The sequence below is a fragment of the Anomaloglossus baeobatrachus genome, chromosome 10 (genome assembly GCF_048569485.1).
Source record: "Anomaloglossus baeobatrachus isolate aAnoBae1 chromosome 10, aAnoBae1.hap1, whole genome shotgun sequence".
NCBI lineage: Eukaryota > Metazoa > Chordata > Amphibia > Anura > Aromobatidae > Anomaloglossus > Anomaloglossus baeobatrachus.
In genome coordinates, this window is record NC_134362.1 from 42,820,933 (window position 1) to 42,840,885 (window position 19,953).

General features: G+C 50.2%; 1 protein-coding gene across 1 annotated transcript in view; it reads right to left on the reverse strand.

Annotated features, from left to right (window-relative positions):
• PGGHG (protein-glucosylgalactosylhydroxylysine glucosidase) overlaps window positions 1–19,953 on the reverse strand; it is a 109,277-nt gene that overhangs the window by 50,665 nt on the left and 38,659 nt on the right. Inside the window, exons 4-6 of the mRNA XM_075326398.1 lie at window positions 14,952–15,381; window positions 5,961–6,080; window positions 4,895–5,026 (exon numbers count right to left, since the gene is read on the reverse strand). Coding sequence (XP_075182513.1) covers window positions 4,895–5,026; window positions 5,961–6,080; window positions 14,952–15,381 — 682 coding nt within the window. The remainder of the gene's footprint in view (window positions 1–4,894; window positions 5,027–5,960; window positions 6,081–14,951; window positions 15,382–19,953) is intronic.

Here is a 19,953-nt window from a genome sequence, read left to right on the forward strand (position 1 = left end):
CGGCTGTGAGTCCCGCCCTGGTGATTGATGTAGGCAACAGCTGTCGCGTTGTCCGACTGAACTCGAATGTGCTTGCCCGCCAACAGGTGGTGAAAGGCTAGGAGAGCTAGAAACACAGCTCTGATCTCCAGCACATTGATCGAGAGGGCTGATTCGGACGGAGTCCAAGTGCCCTGAGCTCGGTGATGGAGAAATACTGCTCCCCAACCGGAGAGGCTGGCATCCGTGGTGAGGATCACCCAGGACGGAGTCAGGAAGGAGCGGCCCTGGGACAGAGAGAGAGGCCGAAGCCACCACTGAAGGGAGCTCCTGGTCTGTGACGACAGAGCCACCTGCCTGTGCAAGGAAGAGATCCGCTTGTCCCAACAGCGGAGAATGTCCAGCTGCAGGGGACGCAGATGGAACTGAGCAAAGGGAACCGCTTCCATGGACGCCACCATCTGACCCAGCACCTGCATGAGGTGTCTGATGGAATGACGGCGGTGCCTCAGCAGAGAGCGCACCGCCAGACGAAGGGACTGCTGTTTGACTAAGGGCAACTTGACAAGTGCCGGCAGAGTCTCGAATTGCATCCCTAGGTACAAAAGCACCTGGGTCGGGATCAGAGTGGACTTGGGCAGGTTGACAAGCCACCCGAACTGAACTAGCGTGGCGAGAGTGAGAGAGACACTCCGCTGGCAGTCTGCACTGGATGAGGCCTTGACTAGAAGGTCGTCCAGGTAAGGAATCACTGCCAACCCCTGGAGGTGCAGGACCGCAACCACTGCTGCCATGACCTTGGTGAATACTCGAGGGGCCGTGGCTAAGCCGAAGGGGAGAGCCACGAATTGAAAATGTTCCTCTCCGATCGCAAAGCGTAGCCAACGCTGGTGTGAAACCGCAATAGGCACATGCAGATAGGCATCTCTGATGTCGATGGATGCCAGAAAATCTCCTTGGGTCATTGATGCAATGACCGATCTGAGAGATTCCATGCGAAAGTGCCGCACCTGAACATGCTTGTTGAGAAGCTTGAGGTCCAGGATGGGTCGGAAGGAACCGTCCTTTTTGGGGACTAGAAAGAGGTTTGAGTAGAAACCGCTGAACCGTTCCCGGGCGGGAACCGGAACAATTACACCGTTGGCCTGCAGGGATGCCACGGCCTGAGAGAAGGCGGCGGCTTTGGAGCAGGGGGGGGTGGACAGAAAAAATCTGTTTGGCGGGCTTGAAGAAAATTCTATCCTGTAGCCGTGGGAGATGATATCCCGCACCCACTGATCGGAGACGTGTTGCAACCACACGTCGCCAAAGTGGGAGAGCCTGCCACCGACCAAGGACGTTGCTGGCGCGGCTAGATAGTCACGAGGAGGCTGCCTTAGTGGCAGCGGCTCCTCCGGTCTTTTGAGGACGCGGCTTTGCGCGCCAGTTGGATTTACGATCCTTGGCTGCGGTAGTGGACGAGGTCGAGGGCTTAGAGGACGACCAGTTAGAGGAACGAAAGGAACGAAACCTCGATTGGTTCCTGCCCTGGACAGGTTTCTTGGGTTTAGCTTGTGGCAGGGAAGTACTCTTCCCGCCAGTAGCTTCCTTAATTATGTCATCCAGCTGTTCCCCAAACAGCCGGGACCCAGTAAAAGGGAGACTCGCAAGGTACTTCTTAGAGGAAGCGTCTGCTTTCCACTCTCGAAGCCACAAGATCCTGCGGATCGCGAGGGAGTTAGTGGAGGCCACCGCAGTGCGGTGAGAAGCCTCCAGGATGGCAGACATGGCGTAGGATGCAAAAGCCGAAGCTTGAGAAGTTAAGGCATCCGTCTCAGGAATAGAGTCCCTGGAGAGGGAATGAATCTCTGCCAGAGAAGCAGAGACTGCCTTAAGAGCCCACACTGCCGCAAAAGACGGGGAGAACGAGGCTCCTGCCGCCTCATATACAGACTTGGCCAGAAGGTCAACCTGGCGGTCAGTGGGATCCTTAAGAGAAGTGCCATCAGCCACAGCTACGACTGTGCGGGCTGAGATTCTGGACACCGGAGGGTCTACCTTTGGGGACTGTGCCCATTCCTTAACCACCTCTGGTGGAAAAGGAAAACGGTCATCTGAACTACGCTTCGGAAAACGTTTGTCAGGACAGGCCCTGGGCTTGTTAACAGTGGTCTGAAAGCTGGAGTGGTTAAAAAACATACTCCTAGGTTTCTTAGGAGAGGTAAACTGGTGTACCTCTACCAGAGAGGGTTGTTCCTCTGACTCTGGTGGGTTGAGGTTCAGTACGGAGTTAATGGACGCAATCAAGTCACTAACATCCGCATCACCCTCAGACAAGTCAATGGGGTACATAGAGGCAGCGTCTGAGCCCACAGTAAACGAATCTTCCTCGCCCTGCACCTCGGCCTGTGAATCAGAGCCGTGGGACGAGGAAGGAGAAGGTTCCCTGCGTCTCCGTTTAGGGGGACGGGGTCCTAGGACATGCTCTGAGGGCTCTGCCGAGCTAGGAGCCGCAGAGACACCCTGAGAGGGGGGCTGATGCATGGACAGCAGTGTCCGGGACAGCTGCCCCATGGAGTCGGCAAAAGACTGGGAAATAGCTTGTGAAAAGGAAGCTACCCAAGCCGGGGGTTCAGTCACCTGGGCCGGAGCAGCCAGAGGGACCCCTGAGGCGGCTCCAGGCTGAGACACAAACATGTTAGCACAGGCATCACAATGTGGGTATGTGCTTGGCTCTGGCAGAATGAGCTTACATGCAGTGCATATAGCGTATATGTTTGCAGCCTTGCTCCTAGTAACAGACATGCTGCTGAGGTGGAAGCTCTGCAGCCAGAATACACTCCTGTAGAATGTCTGAGAGTGTAATAAAAGTCCACAACCAGAGGTTGTGGCTTACCAGCCCTTGCTCTCTGTGTGCCCTCCGGATTCCACCACTCCTCTTGAGAAGCGTCAGCCTTCTAACAGTATGCAGCTGCAGCAGCCAGCGTCTTACAGTGCAAGAACGCTGAAAAAATGGCGCTGGGAGAAGAGGGGGGGGCGTGTATAAGCCCCAAGAGCGGGAAAACACGGAGGGCAGAGAGATACAGGAAGAAATACAGGGGAGGGAACATCTCCCCAGAGAGGAGTGCCCTCCCCTCTGCTGGTCGGGCGGAGGGCGGCGCCGTATGCAAAACATGCAGAGAAGCCAAAACCGAAACTAGGCCCAAACTGAAGCCGGGGCCTAGATTTTAAAATGCGGCCGACGAGCAGGCACCTTCGGCGCGGTTCTCAGGGGAAACCCCCAGAACCGGCCGGAATTAACAGTAACGCTAAAGCACATACTGTCCCCCCAATAAAAGTACCCGGGACCCCTGAAAAAACGTCTCAATACTTAGCTTTTGAGACGCAGGGCCATGTCCCTGAGTGGGGGTTAACGCTCCTTCCAGCAGGGACCAGACAGGGCTGCGGATGGAGACCGGCCTCCTGCAAGCAGAGAGGACCGTGATGGCTCCCACTTCAAACAGAGCCTCGACAGAGGATGCGAAGGAGCTCGGCATGTGAAGGCTCCAGCCTTATTAAAGTCAACCTTAACAGCACCCGACAGAGTGGGGTGTGAAGGGACATGCCGGGAGTCCAGACTGGACCCGCTTTTCTTCCAAATCTTTAAAATAAAAAAAAAAAAAAATATCAGAGAATGCAAGTGTGATCCTCCTGAAAAACAAAGCATTGAACTGGGTAGATTGTCATCCAGGGGGTGTATATAGCCCGGAGGGAGGAGCTACACGTTTGAGTGTAGTACTTTGTGTGTCCTCCGGAGGCAGTAGCTATACACCCATGGTTTGGGTCTCCCATAAGGAACGATAAAGAAATTATATATACTATACACATACTGTACATACTATATCTCCGTGACATGTGCATCAATATGCCAATCTTCGCCAAATTGGACATTTATGTACCACCCAAAAAAGAGAAATTATACAGCCAGCATCACATAAAAGACACACAGTGAACTGGTATTGATGAATGTTTTCCAATTTATTTAGAAGATTCAATATTGGTTGGAAAAATTATGCTAAACGCACCTTCATATGATCAGTATAATTCGAAAGCATCAGACTTTACACTTCTTCCATCATAACATGAGTGCATATTTTTTGTCCTCTATCTCAGTGTAACCTCTGCCCTTGGCCACAGACTCAGGATGACTGTCACAGACAGAATAGGGCTAGCCACCAAGGCAGCAGGATCTCAAGAGCCCCAAAACCCTTTAACCCCTGTACAGGGATTTGGAATTACACAAAGTCTAGGAGATCACTGCCTATGGAAGGCTGCAATCCAGGAAAGAGTGGTCGGCAGGCAGGGTCTAAATCAGGAGGTACAAAAAGGGAAAAAAAAGAAAGAAAAATCGGCAGGCAGGAGCGTAGTCAGGAAATCAGGCAGAGGTCAAAACCAGAAATGGCAGCATGGTACAAAAATGGCAGGCAGGAAAGTAGTCAGTGAGCAGGCAGAGGTCAAAACACAGGGATCAATAGTCATAGCAGAACAGGAACCAGTCACCATCAGGAATACAAAACTATCTCAGGCAGTGACCAGCAGACAGGAGGAGAAATTAGAAGGGTGTGGGGTTTTCCTATTGGCTGGAGCTGAAAGGTGGAAACTTCAGCTGGAAGACACACGCCACCTACAGTCAGCCAGTGGTACTGCAGGTCTCAGGGAAAACCAGCTTAGTGGATGAGCGGAGCCTGCGCCCACCAGAGCCACTGGCACCGACTCCTTTCCTATCACCAGCACAGTTCATGGCGGGAATATGGTGGCGCCTGGTGACAAAGCAGAAGTCGCATGAGTGGACTCCGGTGAGGACATGACACTCAGTCAGTATACAATGAAAGTGTTAAAATGCAATACAACCTGGAAATAATAGCACATCACATACAATCAAATAATGGCTTTGTACCTTGGTCATGTAATAGTATTGTCTGAATATCATCAAAACATCTCCATTGATGTGAATTTCCTGATCTCCATATATTTCCTCTGGGCAAACTTCATATCCTGTCAATGCGCTTTCCCAGGGAAATTTTGCACCCTAAAGATAAATAACATGATCACTCATTTGTTGGAATAGGAGCAAGAAATACAGTTATTTGTGGCCACCAGCAGCACACCTCACAACGGACTGGAGATTTCAGTAGCCAGTCTCAGATATTACTTATGGGTATGTACCCACGATCAGGGTTCACAGTGTTTTGGACACAGCATATTTCAGCTGCGTCTAAAACGCTGCATTGTACAGTACAAGCACAGTAAATGGGATTTCTGTACTGCCCGCAGCATAAACTGACCTGCGGTGCGACGTCCGGAGCCGCAGCATGACAATTCTTTGCTGCGGAGTTGCAAGCGTTCTCTGCAGGGAGAACAGAAGAGACAGAGCCTGCAAGTGCCCGAGCCCGGAGCGTGGGTACGAGCAGCTGCAGTCTCCTGCGGAGGAGACTCGCGGCCCCACAGGTCAGGACCCACCGCGCACAGGATGCAGCAGATCCTGATTGTGTACACATACCCTAAAAAGTTTGAATCACGCACTGATCAGCGGAGGTTGGGACTCACAGCAATTGGTTAAAAGGGGAATTTTATCCCCAAAGGGCCACTTTCATCTTCAATACAAAATTGAGTGGGGGTCGGATGGCCGATCGTCACAACATTCATTCTCTATGGGGCTACTGGAAAAAGTTGAGACCAGAACCTGCCAGTACCATAAGGAATGGACTTGAGGTTGAGCATATGCAACCTCATTTATCCTCGTGAGAATATAGGGGCAAAGTGTTCCCGTGAGAATGGGGCGGCAGTGCACACACAATGGGGCGACAGGCACTGCCGACCGGTGAGGTCAGACCGCCACCGATCAACAAGTTATACCTTACCCTTTGGATATTGATAACTTGCTTTCCTCAGACATCTCCTATAACTTTATAATTCCAGAAGTCTGAAGGCTGCAGACAGAATGCCTTTATCAGATGACTTACTTTATATCCTTGCTCCTCAGCGTTGTGCAGAGCTCCCTCAAGTGTTCGAATTCGGTATTTGAGAATATGACGAGCCATCTCTGGGTAAAACAGCAGAATATTCGGATATATCCAAGTGTCCTTCAATAATGGAGACACAAATCAAATAGAGTATATTAGAAACAACTGTGCTATGAATACCAGACTAGGGAATTAGAGACCAACGAGCAAAAAATGGTCCGGATCGTTTTGTAACGATCAGCGACCTCGCAGCAGGGGCCCGCTCGCTGTGACGTTTCAGCGATCTCGCTAGCGATTGCGCTGTGTGTAACGGGTGTTTAAGGTTAGTGTGCATGCCGAATACTTGGTTGCAAAACTTTATGCACCATTTTTGCATCTCTTAGCAGAAAAAACAACAACTTGTTTTTGCTGTGATTTGGCAGGTTTTTGAAGCGTTTTTTTGCATGTGTTTTTTACATGCATTCAGGGGTGGAAAAACGCTACAAAAAGCGCTAAAAGGATTAAACATTCTACATATATATGGCGAAATCTCCAAGGGAAAAAAGCAACATATGCACAAATCTTCAGGATTCTCATTGACTTTGCTGACATAAGCATTTGCTTGCAGTTTTGTGAAAAAACTGCACTAAAAAAACGAATAAAAAAACCTCAAAAAAAGCAGATGAGCACATAACCTAAAAGAGTCACCTCTACTGACGCCCACACATACACACACACGATCACTCAGTCTTTCCGATTGTTCATGTGTTTTCATGGTCAGATGGGAAAACGGTGCAGACCGATACCTCCCAATGAAATAAAGTGGTTTGGGGACCCATAGTTTCCAACTTTTGACTTTCCAGCTGTTGTGAGGACTACGAATCCCATCAATCCCTAAGACGTGTAGTAACACAACAGATGGGCAGCCACAGGTCGGAGATGTAGAGAAATTAGTGATGGAAAATGTATTAAAGCAAAGCCGTCGTTTTAAACTTTTATTTCATAAAGAGATAGGAGATGGTAGTTACCACTAACAAGATTACCGTATTTTCCGGCGTATAAGGTGACTGGGTGTATAAGACGACCCCCAACTTTTCCAGTTAAAATATAGAATTTGGGATATATCGTATATATTCGAGTATAAGCTGATCCCAGTAATGTCCCCATTGTTTAGTAATATCCCCTGCAGTAATGTCCCCATTGTTTAGTAATATCCCCTGCAGTAATGTCCCCATTGTTTAGTAATATCCCCTGCAGTAATGTATCCATTGTTTAGTAATGTCCCCTGCAGTAATGTCCCCATTGTTTAGTAATGTCCCCTGCAGTAATGTCCCCATTGTTGAATAATGTCCCCTGCAGTAATGTCCTCTGCAGTAATGCCCCCATTATTGAGTAATGTTCCCTGCAGTAATGTCCCCTGCAGTAATGTCCCCATTGTTTAGTAATGTCGCCTGCAGTAATGTCCCCTGCAGTAATGTCCCCATTGTTTAGTAATGTCCTCCTGCTGGTTCCCCCTTGTCCCCTATTATGCCATAGTTTACACACAATAAAAGATACTCACCTATCCTCCATTCCAGCGGTGCCTCCTTGCAGTCCGCAAACACACAGACCCCTCCGTGATAACGTCCGATGCACGGAGCGGCCCCTGCAGGATGTTGCCATGGCTTTACTGCAGTTGAATGCTTTACGGCGCCACAAAGCACTCAGCTGCAGTAAAGCCATGACGACATCCTGCAGCGGCCGCTTCGTGTATCGGACGCTATCACGGAGGGGTCTGTGTGCCTGTGGACTACAAAAAACAGCTGGAGGCACAACGGGAACGGAGGACAGGTGAAAATATCTTTTACTGTGTGTAAAGCCATGATGGCACCATGAACCGCCGTATAAGACGACACCCGGCATACAAGACGACCCTCGACTTTTGAGAAGATTTTTAGAGGTTAAAAAGTCATCTTATATGCTGGAAAATACGGTATATTGTATAAGGGAGGAGCAGGGAGTAAGGCGGATCTAGAGACCGAGTTCCTCCCCCTCCTTTCTGCATAGAAACTAACTTTTATCTCATCCTATCTCGGTAATATAAAAGAAGGGAATTTTGTTTACTTACCGTAAATTCCTTTTCTTCTAGCTCCTATTGGGAGACCCAGACAATTGGGTGTATAGCTTCTGCCTCCGGAGGCCACACAAAGTATTACACTTTAAAAGTGTAACCCCTCCCCTCTGCCTATACACCCTCCCGTGCATCACGGGCTCCTCAGTTTTGGTGCAAAAGCAGGAAGGAGGAACTTATAAATTGGTCTAAGGTAAATTCAATCCGAAGGATGGTCGGAGAACCGAAAACCATGAACCAAAAGAACAATTCAACATGAACAACATGTGTACACAAAAGAACAACCAGCCCGAAGGGAACAGGGGCGGGTGCTGGGTCTCCCAATAGGAGCTAGAAGAAAAGGAATTTACGGTAAGTAAACAAAATTCCCTTCTTCTTTGTCGCTCCATTGGGAGACCCAGACAATTGGGACGTCCAAAAGCAGTCCCTGGGTGGGTAAAGAATACCTCGATAAAAAGAGCCGACACGACTCCCTCTTACAGGTGGGCAACCGCCGCCTGAAGGACTCGCCTACCTAGACTGGCGTCTGCCGAAGCATAGGTATGCACCTGATAGTGTTTCGTGAAAGTGTGCAGGCTAGACCAGGTAGCTGCCTGACACACCTGCTGAACCGTAGCCCGGTGTCGCAATGCCCAGGACGCACCCACGGCTCTGGTAGAATGGGCTTTCAGCCCCGAAGGAAGCGGAAGCCCCGCAGAACGGTAAGCTTCAAGAATCGGTTCCTTGATCCACCGAGCCAAAGTTGACTTGGACGCCTGCGATCCTTTACGCCGGCCAGCGACAAGGACAAAGAGCGCATCTGAACGGCGCAGGGGCGCCGTGCGAGACACGTAGAGTCGGAGTGCTCTCACTAGATCTAATGAGTGCAAATCCTTTTCACATTGGTGAATTGGATTAGGGCAAAATGAAGGTAAGGAGATATCCTGATTGAGATGAAACGGAGATACCACCTTAGGGAGAAATTCCGGTACAGGACGCAGAACCACCTTATCCTGGTGAAAAACTAGGAAGGGGGCTTTGCATGACAGCGCTGCAAGCTCCGACACTCTTCGGAGTGATGTAACTGCCACTAGAAATGCCACCTTTTGCGAAAGACGTGATAAAGAGACATCCCGCAGCGGCTCGAAAGGTGGTCTCTGAAGAGCCGTTAGCACCCTGTTAAGGTCCCAGGGTTCCAGCGGGCGCTTGTAAGGTGGGACTATGTGGCAAACTCCCTGCAGGAACGTGCGGACCTGCGGAAGCCTGGCCAGACGCTTTTAAAAAAATACTGAGAGCGCCGATACTTGTCCCTTGAGAGAGCCGAGTGACAAACCCTTGTCCATTCCGGATTGAAGGAATGAAAGAAAAATGGGTAAGGCAAAAGGCCAGGGAGCAAAACCATTATCAGAGCACCAGGACAAGAAGATCCGCCAAGACCTGTAATAGATCTTGGCGGACGTTGGTTTCCTGGCTTGCCTCATAGTGGCAATGACATCCTGAGATAACCCTGAAGACGCTAGGAGCCAGGACTCAATGGCCACACAGTCAGGTTGAGGGCCGCAGAATTCAGATGGAAAAACGGCCCTTGTGACAGCAAGTCTGGGCGGTCTGGAAGCGCCCACGGCTGACCCACCGTGAGATGCCACAGATCCGGGTACCACGACCGCCTCGGCCAGTCTGGAGCGACGAGGATGGCGTGACGGCAGTCGGACCTGATCTTGCGTAACACTCTGGGCAGCATCGCCAGAGGAGGAAACACATAAGGCAGTCGAAACTGCGACCAATCCTGAACTAACGCGTCCGCCGCCAGAGCTCTGTGATCTTGAGACCGAGCCATGAATGCCGGGACCTTGTTGTTGTGCCGTGACGCCATGAGATCGACGTCCGGTGTTCCCCAGCGGCGACAGATCTCTCGAAAAACGTCTGGGTGAAGAGACCATTCCCCCGCGTCCATGCCCTGACGACTGAGAAAATCTGCTTCCCAGTTTTCTACGCCCGAGATGTGAACTGCGGAGATCGTGGAGGCTGTGGCTTCCACCCACTGCAGAATCCGCCGGATTTCCTGGAAGGCATGACGACTGCGCGTGCCGCCCTGGTGGTTGATGTATGCGACGGCAGTGGCGTTGTCCGACTGTATACGTATCTGTCTGCCCTCCAGCCACCGCTGGAAGGCCAATAGGGCTAGATACACTGCCCTTATCTCCAAAACATTGATCTGAAGGGAAGACTCCATCGGAGTCCAGGTTCCCTGAGCCCTGTGGTGGAGGAAAACCGCTCCCCACCCTGACAGGCTCGCGTCCGTGGTGACCACAGCCCAGGTTGGGGGCAGGAAGGATTTTCCCTGCGATAGAGAATTGGGAAGAAGCCACCACTGAAGAGACGTCTTGGTTGCAAGGGAAAGAGAGACGTTCCTGTCGAGGGAAGTCGACTTCCTGTCCCATTTGCGGAGAATGTCCCATTGGAGTGGGCGCAGATGGAATTGCGCGAAGGGCACTGCCTCCATCGCTGCCACCATCTTCCCCAGGAAGTGCATGAGGCGCCTCAAGGGGTGTGACTGTCCCCGAAGAAGAGATTGCACCCCTGCCTGCTGTTTGTCCAGCGGTAGCTTGACTACCGCTGATTGTGTATGAAACTCCATCCCGAGGTAAGTCAGTGACTGGGTCGGTGTCAACTTGGATTTTGGGAAGTTGATGATCCACCCGAACTGCTGGAGAGTCTCCAGAGCGATGGTAAGGCTGTGTTGACACGCCACCCGAGAAGGTGCCCTGACTAGGAGATCGTCTAAGTAGGGAATCACCGAGTGGCCCTGAGAGTGTAGGACCGCCACGACGGATGCCATGACTTTGGTGAAAACCCGTGGGGCTGTCACCAGGCCGAAAGGCAATGCCACGAACTGAAGGTGTTCGTCCCCGATGGCGAAACGCAAGAAGCGTTGATGTTCGGGTGCGATCGGCACGTGGAGATAAGCATCCTTGATGTCGATCGATGCTAGGAAGTCTCCTTGTGACATCGATGCGATGACCGAGCGGAGAGATTCCATCCGAAACCGTCTGGTGCTCACATGTCTGTTGAGTAGTTTGAGGTCCAGAACGGGACGGAATGATCCGTCCTTCTTTGGCACCACGAACAAGTTGGAGTAAAAGCCGCGACCAAGTTCCTGAGGGGGAAGGGGAATCACAACTCCTTCTGCCTTCAGAGCGTCCACTGCCTGAACAAGTGCGTCGGCCCGAGCGGGGGGCGGAGAGGTTCTGAAGAAACGAGTCGGAGGACGAGAGCTGAACTCTATCCTGTAACCGTGAGACAGAATGTCTCTCACCCATCGGTCTTGAACATGTGGCCACCAGGCGTCGCAAAAGTGGGAGAGCCTGCCACCGACCGAGGATGCGGTTCGGGGATGCCGAGAGTCATGAGGAGGCCGCCTTGGAGGCAGTGCCTCCTGCGGCTTTTTGGGGTCGTGACTTAGACCGCCTCGCATAGGAGTTCCTCTGGCCTTTCTCTGGCCTGTTGGACGAAGAGGATTGGGACTTGGCGGAGGGACGAAAGGACCGAAACCTCGATTGTATTTTACGTTGCTGAGGTCTCTTCGGTTTGGACTGGGGTAAGGAGTCCTTTCCCTTGGATTCCTTAATAATCTCATCCAATCGTTCGCCAAACAATCGGTCGCCAGCAAACGGCAAACCGGTTAAGAACCTCTTGGAAGCGGAGTCGGCCTTCCATTCTCGCAGCCACATGGCCCTGCGGACTGCCACTGAATTAGCGGATGCCACCGCTGTACGGCTAGCAGAGTCTAGGACTGCGTTCATGGCGTATGAAGAAAATGCCGTCGCCTGAGAAGTCAAAGACGCAACCTGCGGAGCAGAAGTACGTGTGACCGCATTATTCTCAGCTAGACAAGCTGAGATAGCTTGGAGTGCCCATACGGCTGCAAAAGCCGGGGCAAAAGACGCGCCCGTGGCTTCATAGATGGATTTCACCAGTAGCTCTATCTGCCTGTCAGTGGCATCTTTTAGCGATGAGCCATCTGCAACCGATACCACAGATCTAGCCGCCAATCTAGAGACTGGAGGATCCACCTTGGGACATTGAGCCCAACCCTTAACTACGTCAGAGGGGAAGGGGTAACGTGTGTCAGTAAGGCGCTTAGTAAAGCGCTTGTCCGGAACCGCTCTGGGCTTCTGGACAGCATCTCTGAAGTTAGAGTGATCGAAAAACGCACTCCGTGTACGTTTGGGGAACCGAAACTGGTGTTTCTCCTGCTGAGAAGCCGACTCCTCTACAGGTGGAGGCGGGGGAGATAGATCTAACACCTGATTGATGGACGAGATAAGATCATTTACTAAGGCGTCCCCTTCAGGTGTATCAAGGTTGAGGGCGACGTCAGGGTCAGAGCCCTGAGCTGCGCCGTCCGCCTCGTCCTCCAGAGAGTCATCAAGGTGGGACCCCGAGCAGCGTGAAGAAGTCGGGGAAGATTCCCAGCGAGCCCGCTTAGCCGGTCTGGGACTGTGGTCAGTGCAGGAGTCCTCCACGTGAGGCCTAGGGTCCCCCCCGGGAGCGTGCTGCGACGCGGACCGAGAGGTACCTGGAGGCGACGAACCAACAGGGCCCGGGGCCTGTGTAAGGGCCGGTCTGGACTGCAAGGCTTCTAGCAGCTTGGCAGACCATTTGTCCATAGACTGAGCCATGGATTGTGAAAGTGACTCAGAGAGTTTCTCAGCAAAAACTGCAAACTCTGTTCCTGCCGCCTGGACCGGGGGAGCAGGGTGGTCAACCTGAGCCGAGGGGCCCACTAGTGACCGAGGCTCCGGCTGAGCAAGCGAAACAGGGGTCGAGCATTGCTCACAGTGAGGGTAGGTGGAACCCGCAGGTAACAGCCGCACACGAGGTACAGGACGCAAAAAAACCCTGTGCCTTAGCGCCCTTGCTCCTTGTGGACGACATGCTGTTGTCTCCTAGGAGAGTGATCACTGAGGGTATATGGGAAAGGGTATACAGCCCGGCCGAACAGACATATATATATATACAAAATACGTATCTATTCCGGCACCCTAAGGGGACCAGCACCGGGTGACCGGTGTGGCTTACCGACCGCTAGAAAGCGGAGTGTGTGTCCTCCAGATTCCCTGCCTTAGGTCTCCCAGAGCTGCAGAGCTCTTCCCTGATAATCCTCCACCGGCAGAATGCCAAAAAATGGCTGCCGGAGCTCTCAGGGGAGGAGTGGAGCCGTGGGCGGCGCTAGGAAAGTGCGGGAATCTGGGGTCCCCACAGTGATCAGTGAGGGGGGAGGAAACATACAGGATGCTCCGGCCCTCACATCCGACGTCAGGTCGGCCGTCCCACCCTCACCCCTGACAGACAGGCCCGGGGGCGGGAGTTTTGCTACTAGGCCGCGATGAAGCCGGGGACTAAATTTAAGACCGCGGCCGACAAGCAGGCGCGGTCGGCGTGGAGGTCCGCCGGTCTTCACAAATCCGCAGCTGCTGCAGCGTCCGGGAAAGAGGTGCTCCATGCACAGTCCCCATGGGAACACAGAGTACCTTATAGATGCAGGGCCCGGTCCCTGAGGATGAATATACTCCTGTCCGGCAGAGTCCCACAGGGGCTGCGGAGGGAGCCCGGTCCCAGTAAATGGATGACCGGTCAGGATCCCACTTCTCCCAGAGCCGCTAAGGGATGGTGAAGGAAACGGCATGAGGCTCCGGCCTTTGTACCCGCAATGGGTACCTCAACCTTAACAGCACCGCCGACGTAGTGGGGTGAGAAGGGAACATGCCGGGGGCCCCGTGGGGGCCCGCTTTTCTTCCAACCGAAATAACTAAAATGAGAATGCATGAGTGAATGTGTGCCTCCTTCCACACAAAGCATAAAACTGAGGAGCCCGTGATGCACGGGAGGGTGTATAGGCAGAGGGGAGGGGTTACACTTTTAAAGTGTAATACTTTGTGTGGCCTCCGGAGGCAGAAGCTATACACCCAATTGTCTGGGTCTCCCAATGGAGCGACAAAGAAATCTGTATTCACTGAAGACAGCTTATACCTGGGAATTGAGAATTTTGAGAATGAAAGATCAGCCCAAGGGAGAAAGAAGCAAATCTGTCTGATAATAAACAACTTGGTAATAGATGTTATGTGTACTATTGACTTATGATACAAAAATGAAAATGGCAGTCACACTTTAAGCCTTTCTTAGGGCTCATTATCAATATCCAGGAATACATTCTCTCCTTCCTATGAGGGTAATGCTAAAATATGTCACCCGTGACATGTGTGGTGCATCAACTTTTAGTCATTTTAAATCTAAAAAACATGATACTTCTATACAGTATAAAGGGTGCTTTACACGCTGCGACATCGCTAGTGCGTCGCTCGTGCGACATTTGGTGCTTGCTGCCGTAGCGAATATTATCGCTACAGCAGCGTCACACGCACATACCTTGTCAGCGGCGTCGCTGTGACCGCCGAACAATCCCTCCCTCAAGGGGGAGGTGCGTTCGGCGTCATAGCGACGTCACTAAGCGGCCAGCCAATAGAAGCGGAGGGGCGGAGATGAGCGGGACGTAAACATCCCACCCACCTCCTTCCTTCCGCATAGCCGGTGGACGCAGGTAAGGAGATGTTTGTCGTTCCTGCAGTGTCACACATAGCGATGTGTGCTGCCGCAGGAACAAGGAACAACATCGTACCGGCAACGATATTAAGGAAAGGAGCGACGTGTCAACGATCACCGTTTTTGAACGATTTTGCGATTGTTGATAGTTGCTCCTTGGTGTCACACGTTGCGATGTCGCTACCAGCGCTGGATGTGCGTCACTAATGATGTGACCCCAACGATATATCGGTAGCGATGTCGTAACGTGTAAAGCACCCTTAAGTGCGACACAAAAGATAACACCATAGCTGGAAGTGAGTTCTAGTAATCCAACGTACTTGGTCCCAAAAAACATGACCCCAATAATCTTCATTATGCTGTCCATTGGATAGACCCCCAGGACTGATGCCATTGAAGTGTTCGTCAGACCCCAGCGGTGGTAGAGAGCTTAGTATATAATAAAGACATCCAATGACCGCCTGCTGAAGAACCAGGGAGCCTTCCACCGCTATCCGGCTCCCCTCCCATAGCTGGGCCCATGCTTCGGCATGCGAGGAGAAAAGCCGTCCCTCATCAGCTAAAGAAAGGCCTTGATCAAATCTTTCTTTCACGTCTTTTTCAGTTTCTGAAACAACTGTAAGGAACACCCAGGTTTTCTCCTGCTCGGTGGTGAGGGTCAGACTCTGGGGTACTGGTGTGTAGATCATATGAACCGTCTTCAGAGGACAGGAGGAAACCTCAGGGGTTAGTGTGCTTCCATAAATGTACCTACAAAAAACGCAAAAGTGCAATGATAATTGCTAGAAACATCATGTTATGAAGCAAAGGAAAAAATAATGGTTTGTGCCAAATTCAAACATCTGTAAATCACGGACAACAGAGAAAAAATAGATATGTATATATAGTATATGTGCAGTTGTAGCATCTCTCACTTCCCATTTAGTTTAGCTGACTTTTACAATGAGATCTGCTTTGTTAAACTCTGTTTAACCCCAGGGAGATGCGACTATTTCTCTTATTTTTTTTTTCTTCTTTCTCTTTCTATGCCTTTGCTTTTCCTATGGGACCAGTTGTAGTTTTGAATGACGCCATATTTATAATCTAATATATAAAGCTGGATGTGTGTATGTATGTGTCTGTATGTCTGGGATTGGCATCTGCACCGTCGCAGCTACAGCCACAAAATTTTGCACACTCACACGTGTGGACCCCGAGAGCGTCATAGGCTATGTTGTGAGGTGAAATTTTAACCCCACGTGTTTCAATTTACCAATCAATTTTGTCCCCATCTACATAATGGGGAAAAAGTGAAACGAAAAGTGTATCCGCACCGTCGCATTTACAATCACGAAATTTTGCACAGACGCCTCATGTGACCCAGGGAACGTCATAGACTATGTTTTGACAGGAAAATGTAACCCCGCGCTTTACAGTTACTCTCCAAAAAACATGCCTCCATTAAAGTAAGTGGAGCCTGGAACTACAGGTTATTAGTAGGAGCTGTGATTGGTTGCTATAGGAACAAAAAACATTCCTAGTATAAGAAGCTTATATGTGAGGTAATAAGATGTCGGTGGGGAGACGGATAGAGACAGACAGAGAGACAGACAAAGAGACCGACAGACCTGGAAAGAGACCGACAGACCTGGAAAGAGACCGACAGACCTGGAAAGAGACCGACAGACCTGGAAAGAGACCGACAGACCTGGAAAGAGACCGACAGACCTGGAAAGAGACCGACAGACCTGGAAAGAGACAGACAGACCTGGAAAGAGACAGACAGACCTGGAAAGAGACCGACAGACCTGGAAAGAGACCGACAGACCTGGAAAGAGACGACAGACCTGGAAAGAGACGACAGACCTGGAAAGAGACGACAGACCTGGAAAGAGACGACAGACCTGGAAAGAGACAGACGGGGAAAGAGACAGACGGGGAAAGAGACAGACAAGACAGACAGAGAAAGAAACAGACGGAGCACATTACTTGGCCAATTTAGTTAAATCTGTGTGGAATATCTGTGGTGCTGAAATATATGTTGTGAAATGCTTCTATTAGCTTAGTTATTGCTTTTTAAGAATTACATTTCTATTTGTTTTGTGGTTTTTGTGTGCAGAATACATTTTTGTTAATACATTCTACTTTGTTAACAACAGTTATTAACCCGGGCGAAGCCGGGTAGTACAGCTAGTGTACTTCTAAACAGGACATTTTTATTTTTTTATTGGTAGTGTTGAATTGAAAAAAATAACTTAAAATACATAAATAAATAAATTATATTTGGCGTTTTGCTTTTACAATGATCAGTTTGGAGTAAAAATGGTAAAGCAAGTCATTGCATGTTCTACAAGTTCAATACGGTCATGATAATTCCCCACGTATAAAGGGTGTTTTTATGGCTAAAAAAAGACAAAACACAAAAAAAAACTTGCTAAAATTATTTTGGCTCAAGCTGTTATATTCTGAGAGCCGTAACCTTTTTTTATTTTTTGGTCGATAGAAGTGTATGAAGGTGAGCAGTCGGATTTACTGGAACCATTTTGTGATTCCTTCTTTCCCTTTGATTTGGTTTTTCGGTTTTGCCATTCACCGTATCAGATAAATAATTCTATATTTTATTGGTTCATACAATAGAAATGCTGCAAAAGCAAATATGTACTTTTTTTTTCGACCTCTCTATTTGCATTACAGAAAAAGGTGGACGATTTACAAATATATTTTTCACATTTATGTTTTTTTACATTTTTATTAGTCCCCAAAGAAGATTGCCTATATCTGACAAAGTGCGGCCTGTGGAGCTCATGCGGCAGGGTGACCAAGACAGACAAAGGGCTTTATGCAGTGGCGTCCCGCACCAAGCGGCCACCCCTTCCCTAGCGTCTTACTGGTATCTGCATCCCCGGGTGAATAGAATGATGGAACAGAGCTGTCAGTGTCCGGAGCATTTTGGACAGCTTATTTTACCTGCATCCAAAATGGCGCGCTGTACAGTACAAGCACTGTGGATTGGATTTATAGAAATCCCATGCCCACTGTGTGGCTTTTTTCCGCCGTATAAACTGACCTGCGCAGTGGCCTTATGAGCCGCATCATGTCAATTTATACTTCTGAAGATGGGGAGAAGAATACAGCAAAAGCCGTCAGGGCCCAGAACCCTAATCATGGGCACGGACGCTGCGGTCTCCTGCAAACAACACTCGCATCTCCGTAGGAGGGATGATACTGAGACTAGAACACAGGGTCTCCGAATCGTGGGCACATACCGCGAGCCTGTGCGTCTGAGAGCACAACAGGCCCAATAACGTCACTACATCGCATCAGCTGTGCCTCCACACAGAGCGCAGACTGGAGCAGTGGGGTGAAGACAGAAGATTAGGTGGATTTTGTTTGCAATTCACTTTACATTTTGGGGACATAATGCTGCATGCGTGGAAATATAGTGCTGACCCTTAGGCTATGTGCCCACGCTGCGGAAAATGCGCGGACTTTGCCGCGGATTTCTCGCGGAAAAGCCGCGGATTTCCCGAAAATCTGCAGCACAGCTACTCCCCAGCCATTTCTATGGCATTTGGGAAATGCTGTGCCCACGCTGCGGATTTTTCCGCAGCGGAAATCGTGCGGATTTTCGTGCGGAAAAAATCTGCAGCATATCAATGTGTTGGGAAGGGGCATTTGTGTGGGGACATAATGTTGCACCCTAAGAAGCATGTGTGGGGACATAATACTGCGCCCTAAAGAGCATGTGTGGGGACATAATACTGCACCCTAAGGAGCAACTGCGGGGACATAATGCTGCGCCCTAAGGAGCATCTGTGGGGACATAATGCTGCACCCTAAGGAGCATCTGTGGGGACATAATGCTGCACCCTAAGGAGCATCTGTGGGGACATAATGCTGCACCATAAGGAGCATCTGTGGGGACATAATGCTGCACCCTAAGGAGCATCTGTGGGGACATAATGCTGCACCCTAAGGAGCATCTGTGGGGACATAATGCTGCACCCTAAGGAGCATCTGTGGGGACATAATGAGGCACTCTAAGGAGCATCTGTGGGGACATAATGCTGCACCCTAAGGAGCATCTGTGGGGACATAATGCTGCACCCTAAGGAGCATCTGTGGGGACATAATGCGGCACCCTAAGGAGCATCTGTGGGGACATAATGCTGCACCCTAAGGAGCATCTGTGGGGACATAATGCTGCACCCTAAGGAGCATCTGTGGGGACATAATGCTGCACCATAAGGAGCATCTGTGGGGACATAATGCTGCACCCTAAGGAGCATCTGTGGGGACATAATGCTGCACCATAAGGAGCATCTGTGGGGACATAATGCTGCACCCTAAGGAGCATCTGTGGGGACATAATGCTGCACCCTAAGGAGCATCTGTGGGGACATAATGCTGCACCCTAAGGAGCATCTGTGGGGACATAATGAGGCACTCTAAGGAGCGTTTGTGTGGACATAATGCTGCATTCTATGGGGTATGTGGGGGTATATAGTGCTGCACCCTAAGGGGCATGTGTGCGGACATAATGAGGCACCCTAAGGAGCATTTGTGTGGACATAATGCTGCATCCTATGGGGCATGTGGGGTATATAGTGCTGCACCCTAAGGGGCATTTGTGTGGACATAATGCTGCATCCTATGGGGCATGCGGGGGTATATAGTGCTGCACCCTTAAAAGGTATGCGTTGGGACTGAATGCTGCGCCGTAAGGGGCATTTGTGGGGATATAGTATGATGTTCCTCATACGATATTATGTGAGGAGCTGCCTGGATATTGGTGCTGTGTAGGGACATCACAGTGCATGGGGGGCTCTGTGAGAACATTATACTGTATGAGTACAGTATACAGTATGGTGAGACATTAAACAGTGTGAGAAGGTTTGTGGGGGCGTTATACTGTGTGTGGACACGTCATATTGTGTTGCTGCTTTATTTGTAACTTTATATGCCTTTTATTAGCTGCTTTGGGAAATAACACGTTCCAATAAGTCCTATTATATCAGCAGCAAGTCCCCAAACTTGATTCTGCTCAATATTAAGCGACAAAAATTGCCAAAAATTGATAGAAAACAATAATAAAAAAGAGAATTTTGTTACTTACCTTAAATTCTTTTTCTTATAGTTCCGTATTGGGAGACCCAGACCATGGGTGTATAGCTTCTGCCTCCGGAGGACACACAAAGTACTACACTTAAAAGTGTAGCTCCTCCCTCTGAGCTTATACACCCCCTGGTAGCCAGTCCCAGCCAGTTAAGTGCAAAAGCTGAAGGAGAATAGCCACTGTGACGTAGCGACCACCAACGTGGTAAATGATCGCTATATGTCACA